The sequence below is a fragment of the Maylandia zebra genome, linkage group LG19, assembly GCF_041146795.1.
Source record: "Maylandia zebra isolate NMK-2024a linkage group LG19, Mzebra_GT3a, whole genome shotgun sequence".
Lineage (NCBI taxonomy): Eukaryota > Metazoa > Chordata > Actinopteri > Cichliformes > Cichlidae > Maylandia > Maylandia zebra.
Genome location: NC_135185.1, coordinates 13337202 through 13352039, shown reverse-complemented (window position 1 = coordinate 13352039; position 14838 = coordinate 13337202). Strand labels below are relative to the sequence as shown.

At 43.6% G+C, this 14838-nt stretch overlaps 1 protein-coding gene across 16 annotated transcripts in view; it reads left to right on the top strand.

Moving 5' to 3' along the window:
* The window catches only part of kiaa1109 (KIAA1109 ortholog), an 80390-nt gene extending 66547 nt beyond the window's left edge, over positions 1–13843 (top strand). For all 16 annotated transcript variants that reach the window (XM_076877288.1, XM_076877300.1, XM_076877299.1 and 13 more), the window contains 9 exons: positions 2397–2554; positions 4515–4704; positions 5227–5444; positions 5818–6069; positions 6206–6409; positions 8775–8969; positions 10013–10147; positions 10776–10941; positions 12927–13843. In XM_076877288.1, the coding sequence (XP_076733403.1) occupies positions 2397–2554; positions 4515–4704; positions 5227–5444; positions 5818–6069; positions 6206–6409; positions 8775–8969; positions 10013–10147; positions 10776–10941; positions 12927–13143 (1735 nt within the window). In that variant the 3' untranslated portion in view covers positions 13144–13843. The remainder of the gene's footprint in view (positions 1–2396; positions 2555–4514; positions 4705–5226; positions 5445–5817; positions 6070–6205; positions 6410–8774; positions 8970–10012; positions 10148–10775; positions 10942–12926) is intronic.
* Positions 13844–14838: the final 995 nt, after the last annotated feature.

Sequence of the window (14838 nt, the reverse complement as noted above, 5' to 3'; positions counted from 1 at the left end):
TACTGCACCAGGGCTCTCGGATTGGGAGGGTGTTGTTTCGCAAGGTGGTGTCCACAGATGCTTCCCTAAGTGGGTGGGGAGCGCTGTGCGAGGGTGCGTCAGTGAGAGGGATCTGGTCCGCGGCTCAGCGCCAGCTGCACATCAACCACTTAGAGCTGTTAGCAGTGTTCTTAGCTCTAAAGCGTTTCCGTCCAGTCCTGCAGGGCCAGCATGTCTTAGTCAGGACGGACAATTCAACAGTGGTGTCTTATATAAACAGGCAGGGAGGAACACGCTCTCTTCCCCTGTTGCAGCTGTCTCGCTCTCTGCTGTTATGGTGCAGTGTTCATTTTCTGACTCTAAGAGCCACCCATGTCCCGGGCCACCTGAACCTGGGGCCGGACCTTCTCTCCAGGGGGGGTCCTCTGGTGAGAGAATGGAGGTTACACCCTTCAATAGTGGCTCAGATTTGGGATCTATTTGGCGAGGCGCAAATAGATCTTTTTGCTTCCAGGGTGAATGCTCACTGCCCCCTGTACTTCTCCATAATCGACCACGATGCACCCTTGGGCTTGGACGCGCTAGCGCACCAATGGCCGGACGTGCTCCTGTATGCATTTCCCCCAGTGGAAATGATATCTCCAATTCTGGAGAGGGTGCGTCGGCATTCCCTCTCTCTGATCCTGGTGGCCCCTTGGTGGCCCGCGAAGTCGTGGTATGCAGAAATAATCAGCCTGCTTGCAGCAAGTCCTTGGCAGCTTCCTCTCCGCAGGGATCTCCTCTCTCAGGCGGGGGGGGAAGTGTTTCATCCGCGCCCGGATCTGTGGCACCTTCATGCTTACCTGCTGAGAGGTTAAACTTGGTTGCTAAGGGTCTGCCACCTAGTGTGGTAGCGACGATTCAGAGCGCCAGGGCCTCGTCTACTAGAGGCTTGTACGCTTACAAATGGCGAGCCTTCGAGCGATGGTGCCAGGGCCGCCACACTCTCCCATTTCAGTGCTCTATTGTGGATGTTTTGACATTCCTGCAGGAGCTGTTGGATAAAGGCCTTTCGTTTTCGACGATCAAGGTTTATTTAGCGGCTATATCTGCTTGTCATATCGGTTTTGACGGGGTGACACCAGGTGCGCATCCCCTCGCCGTGCGTTTTCTGAAAGGGGTTCGCCGGCTGAGGCCCGTGCTTAAGTCCAGTGTCCCTGCTTGGGACTTGTCTTTGGTGCTGGAGGCCCTTTGTGGCCCTCCGTTTGAACCCGTTGAGTCGGTAGATATGAAACTTCTTTCGTATAAGACCGCATTACTTCTCGCTTTGGCCTCGGCGAAGCGAGTGGGGGACCTTCATGCGCTGTCTGTGCATCCTGCCTGCACACAGTTTTCTCCTGATGGCCGCAAGGTCGTATTGCGTCCGAATGCCGCCTATCTTCCCAAGGTCATGCCTGCATCTTATAGTTCGATGGAGTTTGAGTTGCTGAGCTTTTGCTCCCCTCCTTTTGAATCTGAGGAGCAGAGGAGGGTGCATTCTCTTTGTCCGGTGCGTGCGCTACGCACCTACATTGAGCGCACTCGGGATGTGCGTTTGTGTGACCAGTTGTTTGTCTGCTTCGCTAATCCGAATAGAGGTAGAGCTCTGTCCAGACAGAGGCTGTCCCACTGGATTGTAGAAGCTATCTCGCTGGCATACAGCACCGGAGGTTTTGCGTTGCCCCACGGGGTGGGAGCTCATTCCACCAGGGGGATGGCGACCTCATGGGCTCTTTTTAGAGGGGTGCCTGTGGCTGATATTTGTGCAGCGGCTAATTGGGCGTCGCCGCACACTTTTGTGCGGTTTTATCGGTTGGACGTTACAGCCCCTTCGGTGGCTCATGCTGTCCTTTCTGCTGGGTCTACCACTCACTGAGGATGTGGTGGTCCCGTTCCGGTTCGGTGGCTGCTCTGCGGGGCGTGTATATAGGTCCCATACTTATGTGTTGTACCGAGTGAATCGACTGAAAGGGAACGAATAGTTATGTCTATAACTTCTGTTCCCTGAAGGAGAGGAACGAGGTACAACACAGGGTGGCCCCACTGAGCAGTTGGCTCGGTGAAGAGCGGCTATCGAACTGAGGGATGACGGTGATGGCAGCGGCTATATGTGCGGGCGGGGCCTTGCGCGTGTCATCACACGTCATCTGCCGTAAAGGCGTGAATAAAGGTTTCTTCAGCCAGGACACGCGAGGGCGTGATATCCCATACTTATGTGTTGTACCTCGTTCCTCTCCTTCAGGGAACAGAAGTTATAGACATAACTATTCGTTTCTTCCTCTGTTACCTGTGTTTATTCCTTGGAAACTTCTTGTGATGAGTCATTTATGTTTCATACAGAAGCCTTCTACATTATTCAGCAGCATTTCAGGAGCGCTCACAGTTGTTTGTCCCTGCAGCTGGACGACCAGCGGGCTGAAAAGTCAGGGCCGACTTTCTGTCGGAAGCAACCGAGACCGAGAGATCAGCATGTCTGTCGGCCTCGGCCGATCCAAGCTCGACTCCAAGGGCGGGGTGGTGGGTGGCAATATAGACGTGAACACCCTGGAGATGGTCTGTAAGTAAACAAGGCATCAGCTTTTCAAACATCTGGTGTTTTTCTCCAACTCGTTAGCAGCTTTTATTCTAACAGAGTGTAAAGTGTGGATGTGGAGCTGAGCCAAAGTTCAGTGCTAGAGTTCTTAAAACACTGGGAGCACTAATGTAATATTATGCACATACAAAAATGTTTACTCTGCTAAATAGGCATAAAATGCATTTTATTTTATATATTACATTTAATGTTTAAATAGGCTAATATATAGATACAGCAGCCACTTGGAAGCTGGAAGCAACTCAGTGCATTTAGGCATGCAGACATAGTTAAGGCAACCTGCTGAAGTTGAACCTGAGCATCACAATGAGGATAAAAAGGGGATTTAAGTGACTTTGATGGTGGCTGGAGCATGGCTGTTGGTGTCAGACGGCCTGGTGTGAGTATTTCAGAAAAGGCTGATCTGCTGGGAGTTTCCTAAACAACTGTGTTTTAGAAGTTTAGAAAGGCTGGTCTGAAAAAAGGAGAAAATATTGAATGATGAACATTTCTTTCAACAGGTCAAAGGAGAATAGTCAGACTGTTTCAAACTGACAGGAAGGCAACAGTATCTCAAATAAGCTTTGTTAAAAAATCAAAATGTGCAGATGAGCATATATTCTTAAAGCGCATGGAGTACAGCAGCAGAAGACCACACTGGGTGCGACTTCTTTCCGTTAAGAACGATAAACTGAGACTAAAATTCACTTTTGCACAATAGACGATTGGGAAAATGTTGCCTGGTGTGACCAGTCTCGATTTTGGGATAAAATCATAAAACGACCACTTTAAAAACAACAGTTGCGGCTGCTGGTGTAATGATGTGCAGGATATTTTGTTGGCACGCCATGGACCCCTTAATACAGCCTAAGCATCATTTCAGTGACACAGCCTGCCTGAGTGGCCACACTGTGCCCATATTCTGATGGCTATATCCAGCAGAATATTACAAAATGTTATAAAATGCAGCTCTAGCTTGTTCTTAAACTTGACAATAAATTTGTTGAACTCTAAACTGGAACACCTTTGGGATGTAGAGACTGAAATCATGGATGTAAAGATGACAAATCTGAAGCAGCTGTATGAGCCCATCATGTCAGTATGGACCAAAATCTCTGAGGGTCCAACATAGTCCTAGCAAAGTGGTAACTAATGAAGTGATCAGTGATTGCATATTAGATCTTTGTTCATTGAGTTTAATATCTAAGCACTGATCACTGATGCTTCTGCTTGAGATGCAGTCAGCTAAAGAAATTACTTGTTGCCTGAAATCGTCCCTACTCGGTGTCCTCTCTAGATGAACTAAATCTGCCACAGTGTGTGAAGCACACGTCACCTTCTCGCCTGTTCACCTTCAATAGTTTATAAATAGACACAAAAGCAAATATTTACAGCAAAATGAATCATTTTAACTTTGGTATTTTAGACTAAAAACATAAGAACAAGGTGCTGAGCCATTTTTATCTGAGAGGAGGCTTCACAGTCAATCTCAGCATGTATTTAAAGACACTGAAGCCATGAAGCTGTGGCTGGATGTGTGTGACTTTATAAAACTATTATTAGACCAAACATATTGACATGTACCAGTTGTGGTTTGTACCTACCAGAAGCCTAAAGCGTTTTCATGAATGCCAGTTGAATATCTTAACACAGGTTAGCACCATTTTTAGATGATATGCCTTGTTGGTTGTGGAGCTGTGAATTTAAGCTTTCAGGGCTGTGGAGGAGGGCAATCATGCTCAGACACCATACAAAGCAGCCATGTGTAGTGTGAGTTCTGCTATGTATGGTTGCCCCGTTGCTGTTGTGGTCCAGCAGCAATAAACAGGTAAACCAGAAGAAGAAGAAGTCAGTCCTTACTTACTAGAATCCACTGATTTTGATGTTGAGAGGTATGGGATTGCTTGTGCGCTCTCATTGGTAACTACTATCGTGTGGTTTGCAGCCCACATCTCAGAGCATCCAAACCAGCAGCCCAGCCACAAGATCCAGATTACCATGGGCTCCACAGAGGCGCGAGTGGACTACATGGGCTCCAGCATCCTAATGGGAGTGTTTAGTAATGCTGACCTGCAGCTGCAGGATGAATGGAAGGTCAACCTGTGTACAGTGGACACCAGCCTATCAGAGAAAAGGTGTGGTATGATGTCAGCGTGACTGCACTGTTCGGCACAACACGATCAATACAGCACTTTTAGATGAGTCATGTTTAGTGCCATTTATTCATTTCATTCTTGTGGCCATCAGAGATTAGCCTGTTTCACGTCTCCATGTCTCTGTACTTTGAAATGCAGATGTTTTCTCTACAAAGAGGTTTGTATTCAGTTTCTGAAGTGTTGAAACACAAAGCACACTAACTAGAGAGCACAATTTCAAAGCATCGCGGGTTATGAAGAAAAACAGACAATTTGCTGACATTTATTGCCCACGTTTCCGAATGCTCGGCAAGCCGAACAAAATTATGTCTGGACTCGAGGGTTTGTGTTTGTATCTAGTTTGAACACAAGAATACACAAATTACACGACATTATGTCGAGAATATATGCCATTTTCTTTCATCTGTGAGCCATTTATGCCTGCTCTCCTTTCCTTTGTTTCTTGCAACAACCTTTTTCACTCATCTGCTCCGTTTCCCTCCCCATCTTTTCTCCTTCCAGTGAGATCTTCATCCACGGAGACCTGCAGTGGGACATTTTCCAGGTGATCATTTCACGGTCCACCACACCAGACCTCATCAAGATCGGCATGAAGCTGCAGGAGTTTTTCACTCAGCAATTCGACACCAGCAAGCGGGCCCTCTCCACCTGGGGCCCTGGCCCCTACCTGCCCCCCAAAACCCCCGTCGTCAACACTGACAAAGGAGCTGCAGAGCTTTGTAAGCATGCCTCGTTCCATACTGCTGGGTGAATGTTGAGCACAGTCTGTAGCATAATAAGGCGCGCACAGCAAGCTGTGCTGCTTGCAGGAAGTGAAATGATTTGTAATTCTAATAAGCTTAATTTGTAAACAACTTTTTCAAATAGTTGAAAAGGTTGTTTAGCAACTGAATGTAATCAGCCTCGCTCATGAGATAATCAGTAACGAAACAGGCAGCATACATTTTAAAGATTGAGGGCTTTATAAGGACAAAAACAACATGACACACTAAATCTGATCCTGTTAGCGCCAGCAACAAGCCTCGTGTTCCAGTCAGAATTCATTTGTCCGCCTGCTTCTCATTTTCCCTCCTAACTGTCTTTGTCACGCAGACATGGATGCGGCCCATCACCGCCACTGGCCCGGGGTGCTGAAGGTAATCGCCGGCTGCCACATCTCCCTCTTCCAGACGCCCTTGCCTGAGGATGCCGTGCAGCTTGGCGGGTCGATGAGCCTCCATGGCAATCACATGACTCTGGCCTGCTTCCACGGGCCAAACTTCCGCTCCAAGTCGTGGGCCTTGTTCCACCTGGAAGAGCCCAACATCGCCTTCTGGACAGAGGCACAGAAAATCTGGGAGGATGGTGAGACTAAATGTTCTTTTTAGGGACTCGTGAATATTAATATTATTCAGTCGAGATGATGCTCAGTCCTGATGAACAGATCAAAACTAAATATATAAAGGTGCATCTCTTTATGAATTGTTTCTGTTACACACAGGCTCAAAAGACGACTCTACCTACATCGTGCAGACACTGGATTTCCATCTCGGCCACAACACGATGGTCACGAAGCCGTGTGGTGCTCTCGAAAGCCCAATGGCCACCATAACCAAAATCACACGACGGCGACATGAAAACCCTCCACATGGTGTTGCTACTGTCAAAGAATGGTTTAGCTACGTCACTGCAATGAGAAACGAAGGTAAACATTTCAGCAAAATTGTGTCATTCATGTGTGCCCATTTGTTTAGTGGAAAGCCTCGTCAGTGGGCCGTTGATGCTCGCTTATTTGGGATCGAAAGGCTTGAACGCGTATTTAAAAAGAAAATATTTGGGATTGGAAAATACAGGGAAACAGTTGAATCTGATTACTGTGGTTTGGTTTTGGAGCTGTCCAATCAGAGTCAGCGTGGGCTGATGGGGGACCTTAAATAGCCTGAGGCTGAACTTAAAGTATCGGATAGAGCTGGGCGATAGAACGATAACGATATGTGTTGCGAAATAACTTTTCCTCGATAGAAAAGTTAAACTATTGCGATAGACCTAGTCTCTCTTGTCCTCTTTTAAAAAAAACAAAACAACAACAAACAAACAAAAAAAACCCAACAACAGCCAATCCAAATTAAGTAGCGCAGAGCCGAACCAATCACAGCCGCAGTGTCACGTCACGTGACTTGTTACGTACAGCACAAGTGCCAAGCCGCACATGTGTATTTGTTTGGGACGCAGCCAGCCGCCGTGCCGCCCGGTAATGGAGGAAATGAGTGCGCCGACTACAGAAAAATCAACCGAGAGCGTGACCGAAGGTTACCGAAGAGAAAACAGATGATGGTTCCAATGCATTCCCAGAGATTGTCGAACGGAAGAGCCAAAGAAGTTCCGTAGTGTGAAGGTATTTCGGCTATTTCAAGTCTGACAAAAAACAGAGTAGCGCGCACTGTAAATGTGCCGAAAGCAAGTCTGGAAATACAATAAAGCGGTGCATGCTCAGTCTCTGACTGGAAGCGCTAATTCGTCATTCGGCTTTTGTCAGACTAAAGTAACTGTTAAAACTGTTTGAAAAGCTCAGCTATACAACAAGGAGAGATTGAGAATTTCCTTTTAGTTCTCAGTTTATTTGATATTGACAAAAGTTAGTCAGTTTTGTCTGTTCTTCTGTAAAACAAACTAAGATTTATTTTTAGAATTAATATTTTGTTTCTAAGTGGAATTGACAATTTAGTAGTCTGTTTCGTTTGTTCTATTTTGAAACTTAAACGCTTTAGCGGCTGCCTTTTGTGTAGTTTGCAATATTTGCCTTTATCTGAAAAAGTCTCATGTTCCTTAAGTACATCTACCCTGTTGAACTTATTATGGGAAATAAATATTTTAATCAAAACAAGCTGCTGATTATTTCACATTTTACTTGTGAGCAACGGCACATTTAAATCTTACAAATATAGTTATTTGGCTTATATCGTGATAGATATCGTTATCGTCTGAAATGAAAAAAACATCAAGCATAACATCTTATATCGCCCAGCTCTAGTATCGGATCAATTTGGATCTGTAAATCATGCAGATTAATGCCAGTAAACCCCCAGATTTAAAATAACGACCTGGAAATGTGCAGGATATGTCCGCTTCAACTCTGTCATCAACTTGGCTCACGCTGTCCTTGGAATCTGATTATTCCATGAATATGGGAGCAGTTTTCAGTTGGATATAATTGTGCCTTCTGTCTGTAGTAGCCAAGAAGAGATCCCTCCAAACTCAGTCACGACAATAGAAGAAAAGAGGAACAGAATCCAGAGTCATTGTTCTGTGCAAAAATGCATTCAGGTGTCTCTAAAACGAAGCTTTCACACTCTGAGTGAACCAAATCAAACGGGAATCTTCCAGGATCGCACCCTTTTTCTCACAGAATTGATGTGTTTGTGTTTATCTGTTTTAGTTCTGCAGGGAAACACAGTCTAGGTAAACAAAGCGAGAATCTCACTTCATACTTGGACTATAAGTTTAGAATATACTCACTCGATTAGTCTCACATCAAGTTCGGCTGCACAGAATTCATTTTTAGCCATTGGTCACATTAGGATTCTTGAGACCGAGTGAGAACAAAAAGATCAATTAATGGGACCAAATGCTGCTTTAATGTCATACGAGCATGCTGGGAGGGGGGGAAGAGCAACCACTTCAAATGTTGATGAAAGCCAGTTTGGGACTGTTGCAAATCAAACATCCTGTATTCTTTAATCAGTGACGTAAACCTAGTAGAAGATAAACCGAAAGGAAGGAAAAAATGAATTTCGTAGCCTTAAGTAGCTTCAGAACTGATTTACTAGGCTAGAAGTGTTAACTGGGGGTATCTGGGGAAGAAAAGATTGCTTCAGACTTTAACCTTTTCTTCACTCGAGACAGCTCAGACTAAAAGGAGAAATTTTCTCTTCTCTCCACCGCGCAGCAGCCGCGTCTTATCTTAAATGTAAAATAGGTGGAGATAGCATTTAACAAAGCGGAAAAGCAGAGCGTGAGCGTGACCTTAAACTCAGGAAAAGAGTTCCCACGTGTTTTATCTCCTGTCGCAGAGCTGAACTTGCTCAGGAACGTCGAGGCCAACAACCAAGAGAGCGGATCGGCTGCCAAGAGCTCCAGTCTGCTGAGCAGCTTCCGCAGCACATCCAGCTACAACCACGAAACAGAGACCATCTTTGCACTACCCAGAATGCAGCTGGACTTTAAGTCAATTCACGTACAAGATCCGGATGAACCTTCTCTAACGGGTAGGTGACAGTAACACCATAAAAACAATCTGCTAATGAATGAGCTTTTTGTGATGTTTTAGTTCACACAAGTCTGTAAATGAACTGTTGGGATCACACTCGGAGTATGGGAGTGTTTATAAAATTACCTGCACTTCCTTAAATAAATTAATAAATCAACGAATAATCAGCTCCTCTTGTTTGGAGCATCTGCATCCCAGCTCCGCCTTGCACTGCAGGAAGTGACGGCAGCCCTTCGCTTTGCTCCGCGAGCCTCAGATTCCTGTGACCGTGAACCAGTTCTCGCCCTGCTGCAGGTTCTTGTTAGTGCCCGTCTAGCTTGCAAAGCAATTTCAGAGCAAAACCAGCGCAGTCTTGTGGCAGTGTTTTCTTTGTTTTTGTTTTTTTTAATAGTCGCAGCCCGAATCTGTTTATTCGTATTTCTGAACAAGAACTTAATTATTTCATCGTGTCTCTGGACATAATTTGTACTATTATTTGTATTTCATTTTTGTCCTTATCCACATTTGGAGGTTGGAGGGATTCATACCCGACTCAGTTATTAATTCTAAATGAATTACTTGGTTCAATTTAGACATTAAAACTTGGTTAAGATTAAGGATTAAAACCTCCCAGGTTAGTTTTAGGGGAAAACAACCAAGGTTTAGGTTCCTGCTGCTTCTTACACATCTGGTTTTTGTAGTTGCTATGGTGACATATCTCCCACTTTGCCTGGACAACACAAATTATACTCCCTACTGAAAAACATTACTTACAAATTCATGCTGACACAAAAAAAAAAATCATAATTTTCTTTGTCAAAGAACAAAGAGTCAATCTGAGTAACACCGAGGACTCACACAGTCAGCAGCAATGGAAACTTCAAAATAAGAGCGAGGAGATTATCCCATTGAGTTGCATAATATTCTCAAGTATGTAGGAAACCAAAGGTCGTACTAACTCTACATCGATGTGTTTGCTGAAATTGATTTTCTTGGGTTTTTTTGTTTGTTTTTTTAAATATGACCTTACAAATCCAATCTCTGTGTTTTCATTTGTTCCAGACTCCAGCAGCAAACCCAAAGTGGAGTGCAGCGTGGTGACAGAGTTCACCGACCACATCTGCGTCACCATGGATGCCGAGCTCATCATGTTCCTGCACGACATGGTGTCGGCCTATCTAAAGGAGAAAGAGAAAGGTTTTGTTTTTTCCATGTTACTCATCGATGTTAGTCTTTCAGTGAATAGAAAAAAAACCCCAACAACAATGTTTATTCATTTCAACTGCCCACAAATTTATGACTCAACTAGTCACGAAAAAAACACCCTCCAGAGTTCCAAGCATTGTACAGTCTGTCAAGAATATGAGTCATCAAGCCATCGGAGGAGAAGACCACAAGATTAAGCACATCTGTCTGTCTCTGTACTTGTGAAGCTGTCCGCGTGCTGTGGGACAAATTTTTGGGAGCAGCGTGACACGCTGTTACTTTCACACACAGCAGCCAGGTCAGGGAGCCCGACGCGCGCAGCATCCTAATGGGTTTCAAGTCGTCACAAAGGAACAAATTAGCACTCTTTATGCCGGCGACCTCGCTTTCATCACCACAATTAAAACAGCCGTGACTTTGTTCTGTTGATTCTGCAGCAAAGTAGAAAGAGAAGCACTGCGAGCGCTTCAGATTTTCACACGTTTGATTCATTCTGAATAATTGAAGTAGGACGCATCTATGTTGTGCTCTGATGTTGTTGTTCACGAATGTGCTAAAAGAGAAAACTGGAGCGTTTCAAAGCAGAGACCTGATTGCCTCTCTCCCTCGGTGTTCTCAGCTCTTTTTGCCCCGCGGATGTTCGCACCTCGGCCCGGCCAGAAGAGCCCCACCGCCCTGCACGATGAAAGCTCCGCGGATAAAGACAAGGACGACAGCATCAACTACACCACGGTGGACTGGAGGGAGTTCATGTGCAACACCTGGCACCTGGAGCCGACTCTCAGGTCAGCTCAGCATCTGTTTGTTATTATAAGACGCACACTTTCACATGATGAGCAGGAGTCCTAAAGCTCACTCAAAAATGTTAGAGGAGAAAATAAAAAGCATCTTTTTCTACGAGTTTGTTCTCAAAGCAAACATGATTGCACAAACCAACAAAAACAAACAATGCAGCAAAGGTTTAAAAAATTGCTTTCATTTTCTGTTTAGTTAGTGTTTGTGCTGGAAACCATCAAGAAATGATTGTGCCGTTTCACCAAGATGTGGAACAGCTGAGCCCCAATTATGGCCTACTTTTGTTCTGTTTGTTGGATTTTTGTGGGTTTTATCATCTTGTAAAGACTCTTTGAATATTTTCGATTCCACAGAGATGCCGATGAGCTATTTAATGAGCCGGGTTGTAAAAAGTAAAAGTGCAATTAGCCCATTAAAAATGCAAGTTTTGAAATGAACAGAAAGATGCGCTGTCAGTGCTTGGTTATCTAAATGTTATATATCGATTTTTACTAATATTAGTAACTCTTCTATATGTGAGAAGCAATGTGTGATGCTAGTTTAGGTGGAGCCAGTTAAAAATTAGATTCACATCAATGAATTTATAGCTGTATGATTAATAGCCCCAGTAATACAGTAGGAAAAAGACAGTATCATAGAGAGAACCCGACTCACGAACAGACGACCTCTGAGAAGGCACTTGCAGGTGATTGCAGGAAGGAAGAACTCCTTTATCACAGGAAGAAATGTCCTGCAGAGGCAGGCTCAGGCAAGAAGAGGAAAAAATAAGGACTGTTGAAATCTCCCAATTCTTTGAATCTTTGGGCTGAAGGAGGGACAATACTCGGTGTATCAATGCTCAATCAACAATCATTTATTTCCATACAATTCAACTGTCAGAGCATTACAACGTCCGGACGGGAGAGATGCTACCAGAGGGTCAGGCACATGTCTCCAAATGGTGACGGGTTGCTCAGCTTTTTATAGTCTCTAGTGGCCCCCAGCTAGTCGTAAAAGCCAAAACATCACATTTTTTCTCTGTTACAGCGCCTAAGTTATGACCTCGGCAGTTGTTTCTCTGCTTTCTGTAAGGTGGGGGTGTGGAATGTGGTCTGTCTATCTCCCCTGTCTTTAGACACAGAGTCTCCTGCTTACAACCTTCTCTTCATGATTCAACAATTAAGCATGTCAAGAAAACAGTGTAACACATTCCCAGCAGATCAAGGATACAGAGTGATGCACATTTATCTAATGAACTAATATGTGAATATGTTCTGTTAACTCAAAAGTATAATGAGAACTAAACTACATACAGCTCACACACTCTATATTAAAGGGTATAATGTGATCTACAGCAGTATTCTAATTCAACTACTTTGATTACATATATAAGGTAACATATAATAACAGAATAATCTAATAGGACCAAACTCAAACTTCAGGAGAGAGAAGACCAAAGTTAATGACATGCAGAAGTAGAGAAGAAATGCTCAGTGGGAAGTCTCCCAGCAGCCTGAGCCTGTAGCAGCGTAACTAAGGGATGGTTAAGGGTCACCCGATCAGCCCTAACGATAAGCTTTATCAAAAAATAATGAACAGAGGTATAATTTCACAAATGGCCTGTACAGGATGAGCAATAACTTTGCAGTGCAGTATCTCTTATTAACCCCCTTAGCCTTTTTCAGATGCTAGTTCATAATTACTAATCGTTAGTCTTTTGTGAATTTGTACAAATGCAGCACAAACACTAAATAAATGAAGCATCTTAGTCCCTTCACAAAGACTTTGCTTCATTAATCCAGGAAAGAACAAAGATTTTAATTTAAAAAAAAAGAATATTTTTGAATCTTTATATGAAATATCTTTGTACAAAGCAACAGCTTCCCCTCTGAGATTCAAAAGGAAGAAGCAAATCCTTTAATGGAAAGAGACGTGCAGCAACAGGGAGTCTTTTCATGCACCTTTAGCAATGCTTAAACTTCACCTCTACCTTCAGGCTCATCTCCTGGACGGGTCGGAAGATCGACCCAGTTGGCGTGGACTACATCTTACAGAAACTGGGCTTCCACCATGCCAGGACTACAATTCCCAAATGGCTGCAGAGGGGTGTGATGGACCCACTGGACAAGGTGCTGTCAGTACTCATCAAGAAGCTAGGCACCGCTCTGCAAGACGAAAAGGAAAAGAGAGGCCGAGACAAAGAAGAACACTGAGGAACTCAGTCATGCCACTGGAATCAGAGCTGTGCAAAATGTTTCAACACTAGTTTTCTGTATTTAAAAGGCCACTACTTTACGATGTCCAGCATCCTGCATAGTTGTTTACTGTGGTGCTTGCCTCTAGGGGTTGCGACTGAAGCGTTTTGCACTGCTGTTTTTCGTTTTCTGTACATTTTGAACAAATTAGCAAATGCTAGCATTATTTGATTGCTTTATGGGTAAAACCCTGCCTCTCTTACCTGTTGTAAATGACCTTACTGAAACCGCTTCAAAGTTTATTTTAAGGCTTACCAGTCGTTCATGAGAAATGATTTCTTAAACCATTGCCTTTTTCTCTGTTTCCCATGGAACACATGGTGGGTATGCTTGATGTAATTTATAGCGCAGCTTCGCGATATTTAAGAGGAATTCAGTGACGTGTTCTTCATTCTTGACACGAACAAATAAATCCTGGGAGATTTTTCTTAAAATCATCCCCTCCCTCATGAGGATGATATAAGCTTGTAATTATAATTTGATCATTATTTATGACTATGTGAAATTCAGCGTCTGTATGATGTATTAGCTTGATGTGTCAAGCTTCTTTGTCTTTTTTTTAATCCACACATTAGAACCAATGTATATAGTTAAATTTCTTAAATGTGTTGATTTCGTAACTTAATAAAACTATTGCCATGAAGTTTTAAAAAATAAAGCTCGAGTCTGTTCATTTTACACAGCTTAAAGGTAGGCTACCTGTTCCATGAGCTTTAGGAGTTTTGTTGTAAATCACAACCACCAGTCCTGAGAGAAAAAGTGAGTTTTCCCCAACTGGTTATGAGTGGTAGCTGGGAAACTGATTGCTAATGTCCCAGTAATCCAGGCCTACAGATCGCTCAGTGATTCCCTGTTAAACAGCTTTCATTGTATCCTCCATCCAATGTCCACATAATGTCACATGAGGCAGCTTAATAGAAGTCCATGGGAAAATATCCCTCAGCTCTAAAATCTTTAAACAGTTTCCAGATGACTTTATGGGTTCAGTCGCCGATATTTCATATCTTGTTTCAAGACCCCAAGATGCCAGCAGGACTTGATGGAGGGATGTCATTTCTGCTGTCTTTGGTGTCTAGACCTGCCTCTAGACGGACTGGTTCACAATTGGATCCAGTTTAAGAAACAAAGCCCTTTTTTTTACCCTTTAAATCATAGATTACATTTGGCCCGCGAAGCCATACCAAATTACTATCAGAGCTGGCCTACTGGTATTATACAGCTAATATATATATTGTTTAGTATTAAGCTTTGCTTGTTCCATATTCAGTTTTTCAGCAAAACGTGTTTGAGTCCATAAGAAAAGATTCATTCTTATATCTGGAGGAATAAATATATTTCAATAAATATTGTCAGCCCACGACTTTGTTCCAGTTTTGAATTTTGGCCCACTGTGTATTTGAGTTTGACACCCCTGCTTTAAATGAAAGGGCAGCACTGCTTTTTTTTTTTTTTTCGTGTCTAAAAGCCACTGACTCACGAGCACTTCATTCTCAGATCTATGAAATGCATCTTTTGTGTTGATACTTTTCCAGGAAATGTCAGTCAGGTGTTACAGGAGCAGTGTCTGATGCTTTTAAGTGCTTCACATGGTTTAAATCAGAGCTGTAATGGTATCTGCATTAATACATTTCCTTTCTTGAGGCAGTAATTTGC